This window comes from Harpia harpyja, chromosome 14 (genome assembly GCF_026419915.1).
Source record: "Harpia harpyja isolate bHarHar1 chromosome 14, bHarHar1 primary haplotype, whole genome shotgun sequence".
NCBI classification, from domain to species: domain Eukaryota; kingdom Metazoa; phylum Chordata; class Aves; order Accipitriformes; family Accipitridae; genus Harpia; species Harpia harpyja.
Window position 1 is genome coordinate 1,845,161 of NC_068953.1, and position 24,285 is coordinate 1,869,445.

The window sequence follows — 24,285 nt, forward strand, 5'->3', positions numbered from 1 at the left end:
GAAAACCCATTTAGCTTTAGCAGGAACAGACTTTCTCCTGGATATAGGGACACCGTGCTGCAGAAGTACCAGCAGCAGGGCGAGCCTGTGTGTTTCCGTTCTCGGTCTCTTCCTGCCGTATCCAAGTCAGGTCATGATGCTGAAGTTCCCGTCTTTCCTCGCTGTGTCATGTCATCCAGGTTTTGCTGGAAAACGCTTGTATTTCTACCAGCTCTTCCAGCTACAGCTCGTGATTTAAGGTGCAGAGCTGCTGCTGTCTCCCGTGGACAGGCGCGGTGGGGTGATGTGGGTCTCCCTTCTCCCAGGGGGATTTAAATGCAAGCACCTCATCGGTGCATCTTGTAATTGCTGGGTTAATGGAGGTGAAAGCACCCTGATTAAACTGCAGTAGAGAGCAGATAGCAAATATGTGATTAGTATTAATAGCACCGGTCAGACTGTATTATGCAAATGATGGGAGAATAGACAATTTAGTTATTCATCTTTAACCTTTATTTTTGTTTAACGTGACCTTACCCATCAAGTCTCTCGTTACCGTCTCTGGCTGTTCAGCGTATGTTCATTTATTGTGCTGCCATCAATCCAACAGCCAATGTCATGGTCCCGGCCGGCGAGGCTGGATGCAGCCTGGACATCCTTCCTTACGGATGCTCCCGGGGGCTGGTTCCCAGCCCTGCGAGGAGACGGGGGCTCGGGGTCCCGCTCCCCTTGTTTTGGGTAGAGCTGGTTACACCAGGTCGTACAGCTGCTGCCGAGGGACACGTACCCTTCTCTCAGCTCTTGGGTTTTGCCTCCAACCCCGTGTTTCCTATCATTTTTGTAGCTGTCTCTGGGTGGGTTTGAGCAGCCTGGGGACATCCAGAGACACCAACCTTCCTGCCATGTGTCTAGCACCGTGGGGGAAAGGCAGAAACACTATCTGCCAGTTGTGGGGGTTTTTTTGGGTTTTTTTTTGTTTTTTTTGTTGGCCCATGCAGATAAAGGCTCTGGCACATCCTTGAGTTGGAGCTGGTTTTCGCGAGCCGTGTCCAGGTTGGCAGGAATCTCTCACGGGAGCAGCGTGGTCCCTCTTGCCGTGGGGCGTCTGCTCTGATTCCCTGCAGACTTTACACATAGCTGGACGGTATTGGTTTTGGCTGTCCCTCTCTGCTTTCTGGAGGTTACAAATGGTGTAGGAATATATTCCAAGTGAGTCTGAAGTTTCATTGGGCCATCTGGACGAGTCCCACTGAACTAACACTGGGTGGTTGTGAATGTTGTGTCTCATTTGATGCTTAGATGGGTTTGATTTTGAACAAACTATTTCCCTCGCAAACTCAATCCACATTGAAGATACGGTACCCTGCTGCAAACTAAACTTCTGCAGAGGTCAACCCAGCAGCTCGACCCTCTGCGAGCGGCATGACAGCACTGACAGCAGTGAATGTCCCTCCTTGTCTGCTGGTCTCCTCCAGGTTGACTTTGGAGGGAGTGGTGTTTATGGAATTGAATTTTTTTGCAGTTGTGGAATTGCATTTCTTGCTATAAATGCACTTGAATTTTGGTTTTCCCTCTTTAGCCGTGTGCTTCTTGGCCCACAGCTCCTCCTAACTCTGTTCTTGATGTTTCTGCTGGAAATGCACATTTAAATCTAAACAACTAGACAGGGTGTAAAGAGAGGGGGGAACCCAAAAGACGTGTGTCCCTGCAGCCGTGAGAAGCTGCCGTGACACATACCCTGATCGGCTTCCCAACCACACAGATGCCAGAGCAGTCTCCTAGGATGGGGCTGGGAGAAGGTTGAAGGGGAGATGTGGGAAAACCTTAAATTTCTCTCTTGCTTTGCAGGGTTTCAGCGGGCCTCCCCACATAGCGTTTGCCTTGAGCTGTGACCAACGAGCGGTGAAAGAAAAATATGAGCATGAACCTGCCCATCACCTGGACTACGAGAGCGAGTTGTCCATCCGGATAGGTAGAGCTGGGCTCCATCCAGGCAAGCATCCTGTCATATACCAACTGCAGAGTGTACGGGGAAAATACCCCCGTTAAACTGGCACCTAGGCTGTCACGTATGTGATTGAAATTAGATTGGTTTTGACATGTGCATGCAAAGTGCACCTTCTCTTCCCTCTCTGGATCTGTCTCTCTGCTGGCTCTTATTCTAAGAATCATTACTTCTGTTTCTACTTTAGTTCTCAAAACCACTTGCACGTCTGTCTGTGCCTATGAATTATTGATAATTAGATATCTCATTCACCAGGGAAATGAAATCGTCAGCTTAGCTGGAGATATGTTTATTTTCAGCGTGGGCGCAGCGAGCACTAACCCTGCCCTTGCCAAGTTATGCCACGTTGAAGGTGCCCCGCGACACCGGCCCTTGGTGGCCCTCCCTAATTATAGACTAGGACTGGCATTCGTGCTGTCACTCCTTATTTTGGAGGTTAATAGAATTGTAGCTGCCAAAGCGTGGAATAAAATGTCTTGTTTGGCAGCTATTTCCTCCTTACGTAGATGTAAAAGAAGGAACTTCTTAGTCAAGGTGGTAGAAGCTCATCAGGCTTCCCCAGGTTCAGGGTGTATGGGACGGGTGGTGGCCACCCTTGCACCCGGCTGCGTGGGGATACGTCCTCTGAGGCAACACAGTTTTCTGTTCCTCTACTTAACAGCAGCTTTTCAGTAGACAAAGAAAATGTAATTTAGTGAATTAATCTTATTGCTCCTCTGCTTTTTCTTGGTTGGAGAGAAACTGAAATAGCAGTTTACAATATCTTGAGTACAAGTGGGAGCAGACTGAGATGAAGAAATGATCCTTCTTTTTGCAAAGAATAGTGCTAGCCTCTTAAATCAGGCTCTGTTATTTAACTGCATTGCTTAATTGCACGTTTCATAAAGTGTTTCAAATCCACAGGATTTTTCAGGACTTGAAATACTGGCTTGGATTTTCTTCCAAAGGCATGGAAGGAAGTTTTGTGCTAGACTCAACGGGTTTTGGATCCTTGAAGTCTTTTAGCTCCTGGGGCAAGTGCAAGCTTGAAGACTGCTCTAGCCCTGCAGGCTGTAAGGCTGTTACAAGGTTTTTGATATTTTTGTAAGGCGGAAACTTTACATCCCAGGTGCAGTTTAATTTTATTCTTCAAGGGGAAAAAAAAGTAGGCAGCCCTGCAATTTTCAGAAACTTAAGCTGCTGGGGTTTTATGTTTTCATCCTTTCTTAGTTGCAAACAATAACAGTGCAAATGGTTTTGAGAATAGAAAATTTCCATTAGACTTCATTGTTTTTCCTCTCTGGGGAAATGGTATTAAGAGTCTACAATACATTAATTCTTTTATTGTCTCTTACTGTTTTTTTAAATTTTTTTTTCTTACTGAAATGAACTCAGTATTTTCACAAGATACCTCAAGCCTTCCAAGAAAGCAGCTTTCCCCAGCTCTGGGTACTGCTTGGCTGTGCTCTGGGGAACACTCTGGGAACATAACGGGTATTTTCAAAGTCTAATGGGTACTAAGTGGAATATTTCAGACTTAATCACTGTTGAATCATTGACCCTTCCTTCATATTTACATGTTTTAAAATCGCTAAAGCTGTGAAAACAAAGAAAAATCCCGAAGCACACTGCTGCCTTGTTTTGCAGTTGTCTTTACTGCCTGGGGATGGTGATGAGGAGCAGGGGAGCTGGTATGGAGATGGCTGGAGAACGGAAACATGCAGCTCTCCAGGGCCCTGCATATCTGAGGTCTTTCGTGTTCGAGATGTAAATGCATATTTAACGTGACTGCGTGAGAAATTGGGAGCAGAAGCGACTGTGTGGTTACGGTCGGGTGGTGGGATCCTTGTAGCTGCACTAAGCAAGGGAGAAGATTTCTTTTAGACCTGTAGAAAGGGAGATGGAGAAACAGCAATAGTTAGATCTATCCCTCATCTACTCTGTTGGGAGAAAAAAATTCTTATTCTGTTTTTTCCCCCCAGTCAGCAGCGTGTTGGGGTGGCTCTGTTCTTCCCCATCACCTCAAATCGTTTGGTTTCCCATCACTTGCAAGTTGTTTGTAGGGAGTGAGGAAGCATAGTACCATCCTGACGGGTCCAGGAGCCCCCCCTCTCTCTCCCTCCACATCTCTCCTGCTCCCCTCGTCCTCCAGCTCCTCTCCAGCCTCCTGCTGCCGTGCGATCACAGGCATCGATGCTGAATCAAAACGAGATTTTTATGGGAGTTGCTAACAGCTGGCTGCCTTGTGGATACGTGAATTAAGGCACATGTATCCACAAGAAATGGAGTATGGGTGGATTTGGTATGAATTGCAGTGAAAAGTCTGTGTCTAGACTTGGTATTTGACGAGTGGGATAATCACTAGGCTTTAATTACTACAAACGAAAGAGAATCCAGCCTTGTCTTTAATATATCTGGGTAGGCAAGGGATGTAATCTGCATTTCTCTGCCTCCCTTGGAACAGATTGGGATAAAGCTGAGGAGGGTTTGTTCATTTCTCTGGGTGCAGCTGAAGCCCCCTCCAGTGCCGTGGAGGGACCCGGGGGGCTGTGCCCTCACTGTCGCGGGGGCTATGGGCTGCCCTGGTCCCTAAATCTCCCCCTGCAGCCCCAGGGCTCGGGGCAGCTCAGCCTGCTTGAGGTTGCAGACATTAAAACCAGGGGAAATAGTTTTGGCAGGGTCACCGCAGGCTGTGGGACTGGAGGGCCAGGTTTGACCCCTTAAATCGTAGCTACGTGCATGGTGTTCTTGGGTAGTTCTCAGAAAGGATTTACATACAGCATCGCACCTCGAAACCTGAGCTGTGACTCATGCTCCTATAAACTGTATATTTAACAGCAAGTTAACAGTTGATTCTTTATCACGTCCTGGTGCCGAGTGATTCACGTCGCTCCAAATCAGAATCACGTCGTTCCAAATCAGATTACGGAGTGGAGTGGGAGGGCAATGATGTTCCCCAGCAGCCTCCTCTGCTCTCACTTTAACATCCTCGCTACCCTATCGCAGGTGGAAGATCTTCTGTGTCCAAGGACATGCTTTCTAGGTGCACTGGGGCAGAGGAGTTTACAGCAATGTGGCTGTAAAGTGCCCGGAGTAAAACACCAAATAGCATTTTGGTGCTCAGCTGGGAGCATCCTCAGTAGTTGTCAGAGCTCTGGCCCTGGGGAGTTAAGAGGAGTAGTCTCTGAGCTGGCTGCTGACCCGAGCTGCAAATAAATGTCTACTGAAGTACCTGGCTAACCAGCAACATCTCTGCTCGCTCATCGTCCGTCCCAGGTGCATGGATGTCTGTGCCAAGGGGATGTGATGCTCTTCTGGCATCGTGCTGCCAATACTGTAAAGTCACTAATATTATTAAGGGGAATCAGGGTTCGTTTTAATGACTCGATTGACTTTTGGTGGAGCATGATTTAGGAAATGGTACTCTGCGTTTCTGCATAGATGTTCAGTAAGTAAATCCAGATGGGTTTAGTAATTGGAAAAAGATACTGGTGTTTGAAATAGTGTACTTAAGAAATGAAATTTCATTAAACTTGTTACTTAAATGAGCCATGGGGTTTGGGGGCATCGTAGAGAAACCTCATTACATAGAATTCGTATTTTTTCCTTAAATTTGAGATGCTGCATGAAACCAGCTGCAATGTTGCAGAGACTTAGGCTGTGTTTTGGCTGGGGAAGCCCTGGAGCAGGAGAGGCGGGTGGGCTGGGGGTACCACTGGCACCAGACCCAGCGTGGGTCCATCCTGCTGCGCTGCCCCAAGACCCGCTGTGCCTGTTTTGGCAGCACCACCGGTGGTTCAAGTCCTGTAATGATGTAGTAAACTTGGGATGAAAGGGAGGAAGGGAGCTGGGCAGATAAGAGGAGACAAAACCCCTTAGGGACCAATACTAAGAGAGTGCGTGAGCTGAGTTGTGGGATTGGTACTGATGCTTCAGGCAGCATATGGGTATGGTTTGCCTCTGTGTCCTTGCAGCCATAAAATTCCCCTTTTGCCCTGTTACTACTGGTGTACCAGCTGGTTTCAGAAAGTCCAGCCTTGTCGCAGCTTTCAGGCCACCCTGATCTGCGGTGCCAAGGGGAAAACTTCTCCATAGAAATGGCCAGCTCCCATCATAAGAGCATGAGTGGTTTGCTGATGCTTACCCTATAAATTTTCACCTTGTTGCCTCCTTCCCTGAGCAGAAGCTGAGGCCGTGAAGAAGGGATGATGTATAAAGCCTCTCCAGCCATGAAACTCGCTGTGATTCATTGGGGTAATATTCAGCCAGAGCCTCGCGTGTGCATCCGTAAGGTTCATTAAGTCATTGCAACTTCTATAACACGAGGCTCTTTCTGCAAAATGGGATGTTCACCAGTTTTAGCTGGTTCCAACTGTATTTGTAATAACATTGACACGTTCACATCATGCGTGGTCCAGAAAACTGCTGCTTTCAAAAGACATCAATTAATTTTGAGGTTTAATAGCCAGCCTCGATGATGAACGCCTCTGGCAATGTCTGTATTGATTTAAAAACATCCTAATGCCCCTTTCTGGAGTGTTTCAAATGGTTATTGACCATCCTTGTCAGGCTGGGTTCCATGGTTGGTTTTTACAGTCATGACTAAATGTGAATTTATGTACGCAGAGCTTCAAAAAAAATAAAAAAAATCGGAGCACATAATCCTTCATAAACTGATGAAATGCCTTCTTCACATGTAGATCTGCATCCCCATCATTCTGATTGCAGCCTTACTCCTTGGATTAGGAATTTTGAGTTTACAGGGCTAAATGCATCCTGGTGGTTTGTTCTCCTTGTTCTCGGCATTGTCACTGGGTGTAAACATCTTCCTTCTGCTTTCCAAGATGCACGTAAAAATGTCTTGGTTATATTTGCAGAGGACCCAGTTCTGTACTCCTACACTTATCGCAGCCTGCAGTAAATAAACCACCCAGTTCAGCAGGTTGCTCTGGGTGTAAGTCATTAGAATTTCCAACTCCAAACAGCCTGATCCCCAAGGAAATGTTAATCCGTGACCTACCAGGAGAGAGCCCTGGCTCTGGGTGACCTGTGCTGTGTCAGGACTGCCCTTCTGCATCTCCAAGGGCTCTCAGGATGGGGATCTTTGTGTTGCATATCCCTGTCTGTTTGCTGTTGCTCATTTCCAACTTGCTGGGGGAGCAGAGCCTGTTTTCGCACATCGTGGTGCTTATGTTATTACTAATAGGGAGGAGGAGGAGAACCAGGCTGCAGCAGCACTGGCAAAATGACTTCCAAATTCCTTGGGTGGGGTTTTTTTTTTTTTTTTCAAGATATTCTTGAATTAGTGGTAGGTCTTTATAGAGTTCAGCTGCCCTTTGAAGAGAAGTCTTGAGTTGGAAGGTTGTCAGACCCTTCAAAGAGGAGGAGAAATCTTGAGTTGGAAGGCTGTGAGAGGTTGGGGGCACTGGAGGAACGGCTCCTCGGGATAAACCTGGCACAACATTTGGTGGCTTTGTCCTTTGCTTCTTTCTCAGTTGAACAGTGCTGTAATGAGCGTGAGAGCTGCTGGCAAGTGTGGACAGCTGCTTTATCTGCCCGTAGAGGCATGAGCTGCCTCCGCATTTGCTGCTTTCACAACCACTTGGACAGGGAGAAGCGCTGTGCCGAGGGGAAACAACCATCCCTCTCCAGATGACATCTGCGCCTGTGAAATGTGCTCTTGGCATCTCATACTGCTTCCTGCTGTTCTTTGCAAGTGTCTTTCGTGGCTTCTTGTTAACGCGTCCTTCTTTCCTGGGCTTCATCCAGTGTCCTCCTAAAATGAAACATGGCCAGAAGGGCTTAGCCTAGCTACAGGCTCCTCTGTTTAATTCTGTTCAACTATTAGAGTTGCAGGAGAGCTACAGCCTTATTTCCATCACCTCCCTTTCAAGACAGGGACCTTTCGGTGGGACCTGCAGGTGGCATTTCATCCTTCCAAAGGAGATGGTGCAGGTGGAAGAGGCCAACACAAAATTAGCTTGCTAGAGATTTTGCTGTACACCAGCGCTGGTGGCATCGCTGGAGGATTGAGCTGTGCCCCGCAGGTATGGCGGTGGAGGATGCGCTGTGCAGCAATGCCTCACGCTGTGCACAAGTTGCAGAAGGGGACAGATGCTACCCGAGAACGAGAAGGGCTTTTGTCTTTGATGTGGCTTTTCCTGTAAGCCTCTTATCCTGCCTGAGTCAACGCAGGCACAGATTTAACAGCACGAGGATGTGGCTTTCCTGCTCTGCTGTTTGCTGTAGGGTCTAGCCGTGTCTTTTGCCTGTAAAAATGAAGTTAGCAAGCAAAGAAGGCTCGGCAGTTCCGTAAACGCAGCAGGGTTCCTCATCTGAAGCGCTTGGTGGCAGATGAGCAAGTGTTGTCTTCGTGCCGGCCGCGTGTGGAGGGGCAGCTCCTGGGGAGACCTTCTCAGGTTGTGCTGCGATCCGTGTGCCCAGCCCGCGGGACCGTGGGTGCCGGGATTGCAGGTAGCATCGTGCTATGTGTGCTTGCTGCTCCGCTCTGTGCTCCTTTTATTTCAGGGTGATTTGCTAATCTATGAGGCTTATTAAAGTCTGTTGAGTGACATGCTGGTTAGGACCCACGCTCTGAAATTGGCTCTGTTGGCAAGTGTGGAAGCTGCAGAGAGGCTTTCTGTGGTGCTTATGGCCGTTAATCAGAGGAGTCATTTCCCAAATTGAGCCTCGTTAACTTTGCGCAATATTATCAAGGAGCTTTAATTTCCTGGCTACACCTGACAATCTGTTAAGTCTTTTTAATTCTGCAGCTGTATAAAATAGGTTACTCAAACTCATTTCCATCCTCAGCCTGTCGATGCAGGCAGCTCTGACGGCTTCTGCCTGGTGCTCGGGGGGCTGAGATTCTGCAGGGGTCAGATAAGTGGGTGCATACGCGTGTGCAGGGATAGGCACTGGTGCTGTAATTAGTCCTCTAGAAATAACTCTCCTGACTTAGCAAGGTAATAGGGCATTAAAACATCCCCTGAGGAACATCTGCAGGGATGTGTGTTGCATCAAACCTGTGTCTTCCCAAAGTGGTTGTCCCCTTGCTCGGGAGCTGGCTGGAGGGCTGAAATCCTGTCTCAGCCCAGTTCCAGGCTGGAAGGGGATTAGCACAAGTGAAGCTTGGGAGAAACACCACTCTACTGCAGCTGCATTCAAGAATTCCTTAAATTTCAAGGTTTATTAAACTGAACTAACAATCAGTATCGTTGCCTCTGGAGTGGATGTTGTATTGGCTTCATTCAATAAGCACAGTAATTCATTTATTTTCTAGCCATGGTTCTTCAGTTGAATGGGGATGGGAATAATTTTTAGTCACCCTAAGGATGCTTTGGAGGAGTGATATGAAAATCAGGAGCTCTGACAGTCACTCTGCATTATGGTAGCAATATTAGCCAAGGAGTGATGCCAGGGCATGTACCATGAAGTGTAGGAAGGCCATCATCATTACTTTGAAGGAAAGGGAATAAACTGCATCCAAAAAAAAAAAAAAAGGGCTATTCCCCACGTTCAAACTAAACAAACATTTTAAGGATAATGAAGTGTATAAAAAGCCATAGCACAGCTGTGTCAGTGGGGATTGACTGTGGCTTCAAGAGTGTAAAGGTGCATGTAATGTGGTTTGCAATGGATGGGCCAGGGCCTGGAGCAATCCCAAAACAGAGTTGCAGAGCAGTTTGACTACATTATGGAGACCGATATATCCATCTCTCTCTCTCTATATGTATGTGTGTACGTATATATATATAAATGGTGATTTGCTGTGTGGTTCTGGTCACGCTTTCAGCTGACCTGTACTCTTCTCTGCAATGTGGCCGTCAAGGGATCTATTTAGGTAAAAGCCTGTGCTGCTTTGGGATTTTTAATTGGTGCCCTGTGCCTGGTGTGTGGTGGTGGTTGGGGCGTGCTGGGAGCATCCTGGCTCTGCTTCTGCTTCGAGTCAGCTCTGAGCAAGTGCAAATCTCAGCCTGGTGGGTTTTGCTCTTGCGTACCAGTTTGGCTCCAGTTTAAATCACTCGGCCAGTTGCTGAGTGGCTGGGGAAGCTGCTGGGGACAGAGCTCATCCTCCTCGGGAGAAGAGGGTTGAGAATCTTTTTTCATTCTGAAGGCAGAGGGTTTGTTTTCCCTAATCACTGGCTCTGATGTGATTTGTGCTTGTGATTTCTTTCCCATCTGATTTCAATTTCAACACATTTTCATTTCAGTTCAGTGTGTCCTGAGACAGTTGTTCATGTCCAGGCCTCTCTTTTATCCTTTTCCGCATGGTATATGGCACAGGATGATGGAACATGCCTTTTCACAAAAAAATCAATGTTTTATTTCCTCCCCCCTCCACCCCCCCGTCAGGAAGCTTTCCCAGATACGAGTATTGATTGTTCAGATAAAAGCCACGTTTACACTATAATTGCTCTTTAAATCAGTGGGGCTGGTGGATTTACACTATAATTGCTTTTTAAACCAGCGCGGAGCTGGTGGGTGCCGGGTGGGTGCTGTGGGTTGAAGCTTCTCCTTGGACAAAGATGTTTAGAGACGTGACGAGTGTTGGTCATCTGAAGTGCTTGGATAATATTTTTGAAGAAGGCTCTGCTGTTGGCCAGGTTATGCACAACAGAGAGCTGCTGCAGCACAGCCGTCACCTGTGTGCCGGGCTTTGGTTCCATCGGGTTGACTTCAGCAGTATCAATATTTTCAATGTTATTTTCAGTGCACGTACATCCTGACAGGCTCCCGAGAGGACAGCTGGGCAGCAGGGCTACACTGCTATGTGAAATGGCAAATAGCTGGCAGTTCTCTGCAGCAGAGGTGGGCACCTTCCCGGGGTCCCCGTGATTCCCCCCGGGTTCCAAATTGTGATTTTTACCATAAAAATCCTGGGGTGCTTTTCAGCAGCTGGTTTCTCCCCACCTCCAGTAAAGGCGATGCCCGGTGTGGTCGGCGGTGTGTGTGCACCCACTTGCAGCCCTGCAGGGCTTAGTGGCCTCTTTCTGAACCAACCCAGGCTGCATTTCCCCCCAGTGCAGCCCAGTCCCGGCTCTGTGCCACCACCCGTGACCCAGGGGCACTGGGAAACCCAGAAGCACTGGGATCTGGTCTATTGGTCCCAGCACTGGGGTGACCATGGGTTCAAACTGCTCCCTGGGGAGCAGAGCTGGGGTGCCCTGGGCCAGGCTGGCTGGAGAGACGGTGCCCAGGGTTGGAGCAGGAGAAGCCGTGTGGTTACAGGGGGATTTTCACATATTTGAAGGAAAAAAAGCTCTGCGAGGGGCAGAGGTAATGAGGGCTGTGCTCCCGTGGCTCCTGCCTCATGCCGAGTCCCTGCTGCCTAATAAGACAGAGGCTGTGATTGAAGCTTTGTCAGTGCCTGGACTTTTGCAGTGGCTCCATTTAATTTGAAATTTTCAGCATCTAAAGAGAGGGAGCTCCTGCTGGTGCCGTTCCCGAGGAGGGAACCCTAACAGCAAAGCATCCCCCCCTTCATCTGCCTGTTTCCTTGAAAGGGAGAATAGCTTTGAAGCAGCTGCCCTGCCTTCCCTGCCTCCAATCTGCCTGATGGTGCCTGCTGTATTCCAAAGCCATTCAGCGATGCCCGGGGGACCCAGTTGAAAATGTGCTTTGTGGCTGGGACACAGGGAGGGGGGATGCAGGGCTGGGTGGGAGACACTTGCCTGGGCTGGGGCAGGTCCATGCACCAGCAATCCTGGTCTGCGTGGCTGCCAGGAGAGGTGCTGGATAAATCGGATAAATAACCCCAATTAGAGACTATCTTTCTGCCTTTCACATAGGCACCACCGGACTGAAATGACTTTTAGTTTCAAGCTGAGCCCGTGTAATGGGTTTGGGTTAGCTGCTTAGACATTCTGTCCATCACATAACGTCCCTCTCAGTGGGCTGTTGTAAATGAGGGCTTTATTTCATCCTGATACGGGGGGCAAACAGTATTCAGCCTGACTGGGTGGGTTATTGTTGGGCTCGTGGTTGTTTTTTCCTTGGCTTGCTGCTCAGCACAGAAATAGGCTGTCCCTGGCTCAAGCAGGATCCTGGGAAGCAGTGCCGTCCTCCCCTTTGGAGGCTGCACAGGGAGTTATTTCATCCGGGTTTGGATGCAGAAGAACTGCAGCATATGAGCAGAGATCTCAAATTGGGCTTTTTCTCCCGTATCTTCTAGTAGGCTGTGGAAGCAGGAAGGTTGGTGGGACTGGAACAGCCCCAGCACCCAGAGCAGAAGCCAAGCCTGGCAGCTGCCTGCAAGGGAGGTGTGACGAGAACACGCTCCCCGAGCGTCCCTGTCCCCAAAGCCTGGGCTGGGGCGGTGGGGACCGACGGCAGCAGGGCAGGATGCGCTGCTGGCTGCGAAGGCATCGCAACCGCTGCAGGGATGGAGGTGGCAGCGGGGTTTGACGCTTCTCGGGAGCTCTGCAGAAAAAGTTCTTTTTGTTTTTAAAGACTTGGTGGTTTCTCATTTGTATTTGTTGTAAGCTTAAACTAAGTGTCTCTATTTTTTTAAACTACGTTATCTGCAAGTCTTAAAGCTCAAGCATATTCATTGCCATCTGTGTGTCTCTACGTAGTAGCAGAGTACTCGCCCCGGGCCCCAATTTTGCCCTCCTGGGTGCGAGCCGAGCGGGTGATGCCCTCCGTACTGCTCAACGATAACCCTGGCCTCAAGGGCATCTGGAGAGAGGAAGCAAAACTGAGATTGATTCTCTTCAAAGCCCTGAGATATATCTGTGGCAGCAGATGGTGCGAACTGCCTTAAAGTCAGTATGAAATAGCACTGAATTCCCAATTACGTATAATTAAAATGTTGCTTATTTATTTATTTATTTTACTGCCAATGGGCGGCTCTCCTCTTTGTACAAGGGGCTCTGGCCGTGGGCTGCGGCGCGGTGCTTTCCCGGCAAGTGGGCGGCGGGAGTTTACAGCATCCGGAAGTGATGCTAGATTGAAAAATAATCAGTAAAATATTTGATATAGGCTCTTTCCACCCGGGAGTCTCCCTCCAGTGTGCAAATGGGGACTGTCCCCCTGTATCCCATCTCAGGAAGATGCACTTTGTAGAGTAAAAATTTTTTTTTTTTTTTTTTTCAAGTTGCACATCCTTTTCCACGTGGACCTCGGCAGCTTTCCCAGAGCACGGTGAGGTGGCTGACACACTTGACTCCTAGCATTTCATTAGCTTCAGAGGAGACCTCAGCCTGCTCAGGGCTGCAGCCATTTCAAGCTTGGGGGTACTGGCCGTGCCCCCAGGAAGGTGCATCGCTGCCGGGTGCGAGAGCCCTGTGAACCATCTCTCATTTTATGTACTGTGTCAGTTTTTTGCTGGTTGGGTTCTGGCGTTGCACTTTGCGGAGAGCAGGGCTGGCCCCAGCACCGCATCTCTGCATGTCGTACACGTTGGGGTCCCACTGTGTAGGGGTGAGAAATACCTTCAGGTGGAAACAGGAGTTTTCTGGGAGGCTTAGTGCTGAGGGCTTCTCCATGAGAAGGCAGATAAAGGCTGTTTAAAATAATCCTTTATCGACATACTAGAGCAAAATTTAAGAAACTGAATTTTTTTTTTTTCATGTATTTGTGTGTGCTTCCCAGCTGAATTCCTGCGCCACAGTGGAGGAAGGAGAGCTTAGTGCCGTTCTGCCGGCTGAGTCATCCCTGTCTTCCCACCCTGGGCTGAGAGAGATCGATTTGCTTTGGATTCAAAGGAGAAAAAAAGAACCCAGCTCCTTCCTGTCATAAACACCGGTGGTGGTTCAGATCCCTTTTTTTGAAATTGATTTTTGAGAAGTGTTTACTGCCCTCCCACAGCGCCAGGTCTCTGCTGAGCCAAAAGCAGCCCCTGGGAAACGGGGTCCTGTGGATCTTCTAGATGTTGAGGACCAGAGACCTGCCAGAGCATCCCCTCTGCCCTGTCCTCGCTGACTGCAGTGAGCTCAAGCCTTGTCGATGGCGAGGATGATGATGGGCACGGATTTGTGCTCTGCATGGCCTGTTCTGTGTGGTAACCCTCTGCCGGGGGACAGATGTGGTCAAACCCTTGGAAAATTGGCATGTCCTTGCTTGCAGGGCTTGGAGCGAGCGCAGGGGAATCCCAGGGCAAGTTTGGCTGTCCTGACCTCCTTGAGCCGTTCTGGACGGCTGGGCTGGAGCCAAAGGCTGGAGCTACACAGCCTGTTTCTACTTAAACTCTGCTAGAGACAGGAGTTTTCATTTCTGAGACGTTCATCCCAGATCCATAAATCAGAATTTATTGAAGGAAAAAACCCCAGACCCTAAGCAGAGAGTCTTATCTTGCAGCTGAGGCTGTTGATGAGTCCTCCGTTTCACGACATAACGCTGCGGGTTGAGCCCCGGTATTGCTTTTCTGGTTTTACCCTAAGGATACCTAAAATAGGAAAACTAAAAATTTGATAATAGGCTAGATAGTGCTGTCACACAGAAGAAAAAGGCTGGGATCCTTTCATTAACGTGGGAAGGCGTCTCCTGCTCCTCTAGCAGGGCTCAGTTCAAATCCATTTTCTTCCCCTTGGGCATTGCCCTGCTGCAACAGATGGGTTCCTCTGAAGTGGGAGAAGTGAAATCTCCTGTGCTCCTTCCCGGGTGCTCGTTACACGCGTGCTAATGAGCATCCCTCGGTCGTGGACCGGCCGTTGGGGTTGGAGCGTGCCTGTGGGTGCCGTTGGGATCCTACCCCTCTGTGCCGGCATCGCTGGGGGATTTGGGGAGGGGATGTGACTGCAGCGAGGTCCTGCGGGAGGGACGGCGTGTGGGTCCCACCACCCGAACCCCACGCCAGCCGTGGCAGCGCTGCTCCTCTCCAAGCTGCCGGCCAGGTCTCTTTCCATCCCGCAATCTGTTTGAAATCTGCTTTGTTTGCAAAAATACTGTTGCTCTGCTGGAGTTTGTTTTGGTGGATAGAGGGGATAGCTTGTGTGTGTGTGATACCATCAGGATATCACGCTCCGAAACTCAGCCGTCTCCGCGGCGCGGGCAAGCAGGGCATGATGGATTGTGCTCCTGAAAGCAGCCTGATGGTTTGGTTTTGCCAGGAGAGTGGGCAAAAATCCAATCTGCTTGTCCCTTCGGGGGGAGCCAGGATTGATTTTGTAAGTCTGAGGGCTGAGCTGCTGAGGACAAAGGAGCACTTTATTTATTTTCCTCAGAAATCGATTATTTATTCATTTTATTTTCCAGACTGTGAAAATAGCCCCTTTTCCCAAGCGTGCGTTCGGTCTGCCCAGCCACGGCAGCGACAGATCCGGAGGGATCGTTGCTTTTCCCTCGTGCCGGCCTGCAGCTGGCGGGGGACAAGGATGGGAACCCCAGATGTGTCCCTCCAGATGTGGCTTTATTCCAGAGCACACGTGAAGCTGCTGAACAGCAAATTCAACCTGCAACTTGGGAAACTCTCTCTAGGAACTGGCTTGCAACGAGCCGGTGTGCACAGGGTAAATGTCACCGTCTGCGGCTTGCCGGCGTAAAGGGCAGTGCCTGGTGCCACCCGTTAAGTTTGGGGGCAGCCTGAGGTGGGTACGTGGCTCTGCAGCTCGAGGGGATGGGGCTGAGAGGAGGTCGGATCCTGCCTGCTTTTCCAGATGCGTAAATCCCCCTGCAGAGCAGCCGGCAGAGCCGCGGAGGACGGCGCCCGCAGCGCCGGAGCCCACCAAAGCCGCTCGGCAGGGGCTGGCAGTGGAATCCCCCGAAATGCGTGCGCGGCCGAGGAGGGGTCCGTGGGTAGCAGACCCCACGGCATGGAGCGGATGAGGAAGGGCGAGGGGAAGGGTGAAGGCCCCCCCGGAACCCCCTTTGCTTCGGGGGGGGTCTCGCTCAGACCGTTACAGAGGCTGCAACTGGTCTCTGCAACCCCGGATTTAAAAAGTTGTTGTTTTATAATTTCTCCTAGCTATCCCCTGCCCCAGGAAGCCTTGTCTGCAAAAGAAAGGCAATAATTCGGGAAAGATGCTGCTTGGAGAAGCGTTGGGTTTGGAGCAGGGCGGTTCCTGCCTCTAACTCAGTGCTTGACAGTGTCACTCAGCTGTCACTATGGGCACCGCTCCATTGTGCTGCTTCCACCTCTACTTAAACCTCTGGGCTCTAATGCATTTATTCATTGATTTTTATTTTCAGACAAATTTAATTAATTTGCAAAGAGAATTTCTCTAGCTGAAGCCACTGTGTCCTTTCTGAATAAAAGAGGAGTAAGTGACTTTGAATAATGGGTATGCAAGGGTGAAAGAATAAGGGAAATAATGGAGAGCAAGAATAGAGGCAAGCAAGATGAGCTGCTCAAGTTTGGTGTCTTGAAAGTGCTATAAAGAGATGTCATGGTAAAAAGCAAGCTGCAATAACTGCCGTTCTGTTCCGCTCTCTGGGATGCCGATGGCTACGGCGTGGCCGCGTTTGTACTGATAGCTGCTCCTGGAGACTGTGCCAGCCTTAGTTTCTGCTCTGTGGATTTCCATACCTTCATTCAGCTCTAATTAAAAATAATAATTAAGAAAAATAGGCAGGAGAGAAGCGTACAGGGAAGATGGGCTGGGGTGTCACACGGCAATAAGAAGCGGATTGAAATGCGGGTGTGTGCAGAGGGCAGAGGATGCCGAAGCATCCTTGGGCAGGAGGCAGAGTTGGCTGGTTTGCAGATGTGGCCCCGACCTGCTGGGACGGTGGTGGGACCCCGCGGTGACGGCGGCTCTGGTGAGCCCGTGGCTACGTGCCACCGCGCCGGGCTGCCTTGGGGCTGCTTGGAGGAGGGTCAGCGTGAGCCCCGTCACTGCCGGATTATCATCTCAGCCCCGTGCAGGAGGACTGCCTGGTCCTTTAATAGCTCCTGATAAAAATTTCTGTTTTCTTTTTAAGTGGTTAATGAGATTATTTTTTTTTTTCTTTATTCCTTCAGAGATCAGCTGCATCTGATCTTGCTCAGATCAGAAGCTGTTCCCTGCCAAGGATCAGAGATCTGAACATAGCTCAGCCCTCTGAAATTATTAAACTAACTCAAATGTGTAAAATTTCAGCATAAAATGATCCAGCAATGCACTTTATCTACTGGGAACTCCTTAAAGAGCTCTTGGAAGTTAGCGTGAATTAGTTTGCTTAAAGGGACCTGGTGCATGTAATTACATTTAACATTGTGCTGTCACTCTCGCCCAAGCAATTAATCTTTTAAACACCGCAAACATCAAGCAGTGAGGTTTTTGGCATTCCTTCTGTCTTCTGACGTTAGGCAATCTGTGTCGCCCGAGGGGCGAGCAGCACCTTGGCCTCCCTGTGACTGCGGGTTGCCACCATGTGCTTGGCTGATGCCACGTCACCTCTGTCGCTTGGGTTTTGGTCCTTCACCGGGAAGCAGCCTTGGTGGCACTCTTCACCGCAAGGTCCCGTGCCTTACTGGGGAGATTTCCCAACGATTTCTGGGGCAGGAGTGTGCAGTGATGGGGTTCAGGTGGTTCCCAGTGCTAGGATCTCCCTCCTGAGCATCCCCCCCCTCACACAGTGGGTGCAGACCCCGCTGCAAAGCCTGCGCCACGGCCGTCGTCCTCTGCGTCCTCATGGAAGAGGCTGCCATGGCATTGACATTGCTGTGAACGGGGGGTTTGGTGTCTGTGAGAGTGAAATCCTGCGGCTCTGGAGGAATAAGGTGCTGGTTTAATGCATCCAGTTGAGATTTCCAGAGGGCTGGTTTGTCTGGGCCAGCTTTGGACAACCTGTGCCGTTCCTTCCCTGTATTGCCTTTCTCCAGCGCCTTTCCCTCTGAACGAAGAGCTGCATCACGATTCATTTTCCCATACAAAAGCGCACCCAAATGCACGCTGGCAGCTCTCTGGGATGACGGGAGCTTTCCCGGCTGCAGGAATTACATGGCAGCTTGAAGGATCACCGGTAGTAGGAGATAAAGTGGGGCAGCCAGAAAGATCTGTGCATTGCTTATCTGCCTGTACATGGTTTCTCAGGCCGCGGTGGATAAATGATGGCACGCAGAGGGCCGGAGCAGTAATTTCATGCGAGACTCGATGATGGATCGCTGGAGCGGCGGGGGAGAAGTTCGTGCATTAGGATCAAGGTTCGGGGGGGTGAAGGTGGTGCTTGCAAAGTGGGGGGAGGCTGGGAAGGGAGACAAGCGGTGCAGCACGAGCAAGGATGCTCCGGAGCAATTGCTGAGAGCGTTGCAAGAAGGAGGTGCCCTGACTCCTGAGGGAGCAGTGGGGGAGCACTGAAAGGGTGCTGGGTCTCTTTTCAGGCTGGGTTGTTACCGGTGTGATGTTTGAGCTGGGGTTTGGGTATCAGGCTCCCCGTTGCTCCGTAGCTGATGCTCTCGTTGGAAATGGGGTTGAGGAGGGACCTGGTGGGGTTGGTGCTGGCTCAGGGCAGGCTGGCGCGCTCCAGCATCCTCCTGACTCCAAACTTCAGACGGATCCCGGCAATAATCGTGTGTCTGAGAGCAAGTGGTAGTCAGTCATGCTGAATTAAACAACCTTTTATGAAAGCTCCTGTGCACGCTTGGATAAATGAAGGCGCCTAATAGACAGTGAGTCATGACACTCTATTTATCTTCCTTGCTGAAAGCCTGAGCAGATGCAGGGACCTCTTTTATCTGCCAGAAACATTGGAAAATGAGTTTGTTACGTACGGGGGGCTGGAGGGGTGAGATCATGCCAGCAGGCTGGGGCTGTAGTCACTGCAATGTGCGAATGGGTGTCCCAGGTGTCCTGCTCCCATCCCTGCCACAACACCCGGCACAGTGGTGGGGTTGATGGCACTGGGCTCTGCTTGGGCACCCGGAGCCTGGGCAGCCTGCACTCTCTGCTTGAGCAGACTAAGCTTTTGCTAGCAGTAAATAAATGCTATTTTTTAAATATTAAATATTTTGACCATAGTTGGGTAACTCCAAGGAGCTCCTTTTTCAGCAGCTTTGTGCTCTGTGTGCAGACTTTCCAGGAGCTGGATTTTCCCTGCTTTGGGGACTCATTCCTTAAAAGAAAACCTTTTCCCTTGGCAGTTTTATTTCCAGCTCCAGTGTGATCCGTGCTGTCAGACCTGATCAGAGCAGAGGCGTGCGACCCGGGACTCCTGCCGGCTCCCCTCCGCCTGGCTCGGAGCCTGTGGCACTCGCTGCCTCTCCCTGTACCTGTCTGCAAAGGGGATAACAGTTATCCCATAAGAAGTGCTGTGCTTAATTACTTACAGTAATTAAAACCTCTTACAGAGGTGTCAGATAAAAGCAGCGTGCCTGCGTGGCAGTAGGGAGCAGATGCTCGCTAACACCCATCTGCTCTTTAGCATTGAGGCCCTTCTGTGCTCCCTGAAATTCCTGCTGCAGCGGCAAAAGGAGGATGAGCAAAACGAGGATATGGAGAAACTTAGGAGGAGGACGAGCTCCCGTCGCTCGCTGCCAGCGTGTGCGAGGAATAGCTTCGATTACTTGTATTCACTATGGGATGGGCACTCGGTGCTGAGAGCAGTTGGACTGGTGGCTTCAGGCCTAGATGCTGCCTGTAACCCTTGAAAAAAGCCTTTAAAAAAGTTAAAAGAAGACGAAGAAAGGTAACAGTGGTGTCCTCAGAAGGCAGAGCGTGCTGTTGCCGTAATGCGGAGCGAAGCGTGGGCGCTGCTGGGAGCGTGCATGTGTCTGGCTCCGCTTCCCGAGGGCTGTGGCTGTTGGTTTTGATGCAGTTTCTCTTCTGGGGCTTCCTCATGGTCAAAAAATGAAGGAAAACAAGAGGCTGGGGAGAAGGGGATGGTGCGCACTGGTCCATGTTGGGGGGGGGGTGCTGGGTAATGGTGCTGCCTGCCCTCCCGCGGGCAGCACCGGCTGCCTTCTGTAGCTTTTAGACGAAGGAGGGATGCTCCTTACCAGGGTGGTCCTCCGTCTGCCCCCGCTGCTCAGGATCTCTGTGGACCCATGGAGATGCTTCTGCTGTCTGGCTGTGGCCGTTTGCACCGCAGGCGAGCAGCGATGCCTTTGTGTTGCAGCAAGAGGTGGAGTCCAGGGTGGATTTTGCAGAATGGAAGTGCTGATGGGACCCGTGTGCCACAGGGATGAAGCCCAACTGCCACGAAGCATTTGTTACATCTGCTTAAAGTTAATGGAGCATCCAGGGTTTATGCAAACGAGCGGAGCGGGGAAAGGGCTTGGGTTTGCAGAGTGAGAGATGTTAACAGCATTGCGCTTGCAGTACAGGCGAGTGTTTCTGTAAGGGGCTTGGATTGACTATGGAGCCATTGGGAATCTTAGAAATTTTCCAAGTCATTTTGATTTATCTCAGCCATTAGGGGACAGAATTTAACGTGCGATTATTTTCTGTACCTTGGGAAGGGATGTCAACTACTTGTGTTATCATTTTCTTTAGCAAATTGTCCTTTTTGCCCTACCGCACCCCCAGACAAAGGGTCAGACCAAGCTTGCTCTGCTCTCCTGGTTTTAATAGATTGGCTATAATGCATAATACAGATTTCCAGCTGCAAACAAGCAGGTGCTGGCAATAATGAGAGCGGTGTGGGGCTTGGAGGAGCCGAGAGGAATTTGGCAGCACGTTTGCTGGAGCCGGGCCGGCCGCTGGCTGCTGCTCTCCGGCTCGCTCCTGGTGCTTTGCTGTTACCTGGGCTTAGGGGCTGCTGCCCCGCGGGTGCAATTATAATGGATATCGTAGAAACAGATGAGAGAGCCAGAGACGTTGCTGGGTGGAGGCTTTCGAAATAAGAGTATTTGATGCTTTTCTTCCTTTGCCTTGTTTCCATGCGCATCAACACCAAACAATTTTTACAAATAGCCAGTGAGCGGCAGTTAATCATAAATTTTAATAAGTCTGTTGTGCATCCGTGCTTGGCACTGTCTCTCCTTCCTTTTTCCCACACTTTAGAGATGGGAGCTGACAAATCTTTATAAATGAGGGTGCTAATTTATCCCTTGCAAGCTTAAGCTGAAGGAAGAAACCCCGAAGCCCCCGGCGTGGGACTTGCACTGCTGTGCGAGCCCAGAGATCCCTCCCTCGACGGCTGGCAGGTCCAGATCCCTTCTCGGGGAGGCAGAGTCTTGTTGCAAGAATTTGATGGGGAAATCGATGGGGGAAAAGATGGAGGAGGATTTTGGAGCTGTAAATGATTTTCCTTCCAGCGTCTTCTGCCAAGGGAGGCTCCAGATTCCCATGAACGCGTTTGCTCCGGCATGGAGAAAGAAGGAGATGTGGGGATGCTGCCTGCAAGAGCGTGCCTCTGCCGGGGGGTACCGGCTCCCTCCAGCCCCCCCAGCCCATCTCTTCCCCCTCGGCATGCTGGAGCTCCCTGGTGCCGTGGAGCTGGGCTGGAGGGGGAGGTTTGCAGCCAAATCGAGACTAAAATGGGTCTCAGGCTGCCTAAGTGGGGTTGCATGGGCTCCTTGCACAGAGACTTTGCTGACAGGGGAATTAAGTAGCCCCATCCCTGGCTTGGCAGCCCGGTTGAGCACGTTTAACTTCAAGCATTTGGGAGCTGTAGGAGGAGAGAGGCAGGGCTAAAGCCAGGCCTAATTAGAGAGGAGGAGGAGGGCTCTAAAGCAGATGTGAAAAGCTAGAGAGCTCCGTAGACTTTGGTTTGAATTTGGGAGCTAAAGTGCTGCAGTAAAGAGGGTTTTTTTGAGCACAGAGAGTAAATAGCATATTCTACTGTTTGTGTACTGCTTGCGAGTACAATAAAGCTGAGCTCATGGCTAATGCAAACAGTTTTCATTAAGAAATAATCAAAAATAAAAAGCCATTTCACGTGCTGATAAGAAGCCAGTTGGTTTTTATATTTCACCAGCAGTTTAAGCCATACTCAAAGCCATTTATCTTTTTCCAGTGCTGGCTGCAGAGGATATGAAAAATGCAGCAGGCTGCACATATGTAATTAAACTTTTGGCAGAATCTTTGCCCTGCAGCTTTACTAAGAAATTCAATAATGATAAATCGAGTAGAATACATAGAGGACTTTTTGTGAACAAGATTTAAAATAATGTATGTGGCGCAGATAATTATTTGCCACACAATTGTCTTGGCAACCTTCTTCTGAGCACCCTTGTTTGATTGTGTCAGCTATTCTTTAAAAACCACCCCTTGTTCTGCTCTTATCGCTACCCCAATTTGCTATTGAGGCTTTCTTGATTTCCAGCCAAGTCCGTGTTTAGCCATAATTATTGTTTTGTTCCCCTTGGCCTGTGCAAATGCAGCATTTCAAGCTGGGAGCACTCTGGGTCCTGCATTTGGTGTGACAGCCGCACAAGTCCCCTCCCATGCTGTGTCCAACGCTGTGAGCTGGTATCATCAGTCCACTATAATTATCCTTTTTTTTAAATCTTTTCCAACACCAATTGGAATTAAAACACATCACTTGACCCGTGTGCGGTTTGTAGTCTCACTGTTATGTGTGACACTACTGGGAGAATTATGCTGGGGTTGTCTCCCTGGTTTTGCTATTGCTGCCTTTATCCTCTGCTAACGCACCGATAATTTGTATGAGAGGCAATTTTGTGTTCAAATTGTCCATCCAAATCACCCTCAGCACTTCCCCTATAAAAGCTGCATCTATTTTGTTTATTTCCCACAGATTTCCCCCGTTTGCCGCTGGTGGGAGCAGAGCTCCTCGCCCCGTGGGCACTGAGGCATCCCCGCCGTCCTTTGTCACCGCTGTCCTTGGAGGCACTTCAAATATGCTTGTAAAAAGTCTAATTTTCATCAAAAGTTTTTTCAGTAGTACCAAGCAGACTACTTGGTAAAGTAGTAAAAGTGGTAAAGTAAAATAAACCAATAAAAAAAAAAAGGTATCTAATAGAAGTGATACCTGTGTGCTGGGACTGAATGGATACCTTAGCGAGTGGCAGGCTCATGTTAAGCAATGGAGCTGGTCTGGGCATTCGCTTTCATTAGTGAGAGCTGTAAAATAGGTCTTTTCTGGTAATTTGATAATGGGGAGAGAGTGCTGCCGAAACGCCATGGTAATTCTCAACAGAATGGGGAGAGCTGAAACTTTCCCAGTTAGGCGACACGAGGAGATGAACGTCGGCCGTTGCATCCCTTGTTCCGTTCCTCTGCGGAGCCGGGGAAGCCGAATACCTGCGAGCCGAGTGGGATGTTCGTGTCTGATGCTCTCAGGCATCTGGTTTCTGCAGGTATGGGCAGCCCCGAGGGTCTGGGTCCCTCTGCGGCGTTCATAGCTCCTCTCTGGGGATCTCCCCCACGCTTGTGGCCAGGCGTTCAGCAAAGCACGCTTTTTTTCTCAATGAAAATTCGCCCACAAATAGGAGTCGGGGGAGCTGAGATCAAAGCCTGGAAGAGGGAGCTGGAAAGGCTTCTCTTTGGTGTTTAAACACCAGCAAAAGCCTCGCGCTGCCTTGCGGCAGGAGTCCTGAGGGACAGCGCAGTTTTACGGTGAACCCGTCGAATACAGGGACAAGGGAAATAAGGAGAAAGTACAACTGGAGTAAGGCAACGAAAAGCCCAATAAACCAACAGCTCAAAGCACTGGGAGTTCCCGTGCGTGAGTGCATCGCCATTGCCGGGACCGCTTTGGACAGCTGGGTCAAGCCGGAGCAGGAGGCGGCTCTTCCCTTCCTGGGAGCTCCGTGTGTGTCCCGAGGGGACGGCGAGAAATCCCGGGCATCGTGCCACCACGGGCGGTCCTCTCCCTGCTGCCAGTCTGGGGAGAGCTGCGATTCCCCAGGTAATGGTGCATGAGAAATAGCCAAAAGGGAGACGGGAGTGTAATAGCGGGGGGACAAATTAACATCTTTGCAAGCAGAGCGGGTGCCAAGGCAGAGTTTTGTTCAGAGCTGGGAAGTTAGATTTTTGGAAGCGCTGATGACATTTGGTTTATCAGTTCTGTTAAGCGCCAAGCGAAAAGCAGTTGGGAGGTTTTGATTTTTTTTGGCTCGTTCTGCCTAAACTGTGGGGACAGGAGCCGAGACATCTGGGGTTTCCACCCGTGGCTCTGCTGTGGATTTGCTGCGTGGCTCTGGGTGAGGTAGTCCTGCCTGCCGTGCCCATCCCCTGCCTGGGAGCACATGGCCATAATCCATACTGTAATGATCAGATCATCCCTGATAAAGTAAATCTCTGGTTTTATTCATTTTGTTTAGTTTATCCCAGAGAAGATGAGGGTGATGCGGTCAAGGACTTGGCCGGAGCAGCGACGTGGGGTGTTGGATGGCTCCTTGACTTGGCATTTTGTTACGTGCCGGGCTGCGGCTGGAGGGAGAGGCTGGATAAACCCAGGGGAGGAGGAGGCAGGCTCCAGCCTGAGCCTTGTCCTGGGATAGAGCTGGGGTAGGTGAGAAGGAGGTAAGGGAAAAAGATCTAAGATTGCAGAAG

At 50.0% G+C, this 24,285-nt stretch overlaps 1 protein-coding gene across 2 annotated transcripts in view; it reads left to right on the forward strand.

Annotated features, from left to right (window-relative positions):
• SLC39A11 (solute carrier family 39 member 11) overlaps positions 1-24,285 on the forward strand; it is a 98,604-nt gene that overhangs the window by 26,111 nt on the left and 48,208 nt on the right. For both annotated transcript variants that reach the window (XM_052807957.1, XM_052807955.1), the window contains exon 5: positions 1,828-1,972. In XM_052807957.1, the coding sequence (XP_052663917.1) occupies positions 1,828-1,972 (145 nt within the window). The remainder of the gene's footprint in view (positions 1-1,827; positions 1,973-24,285) is intronic.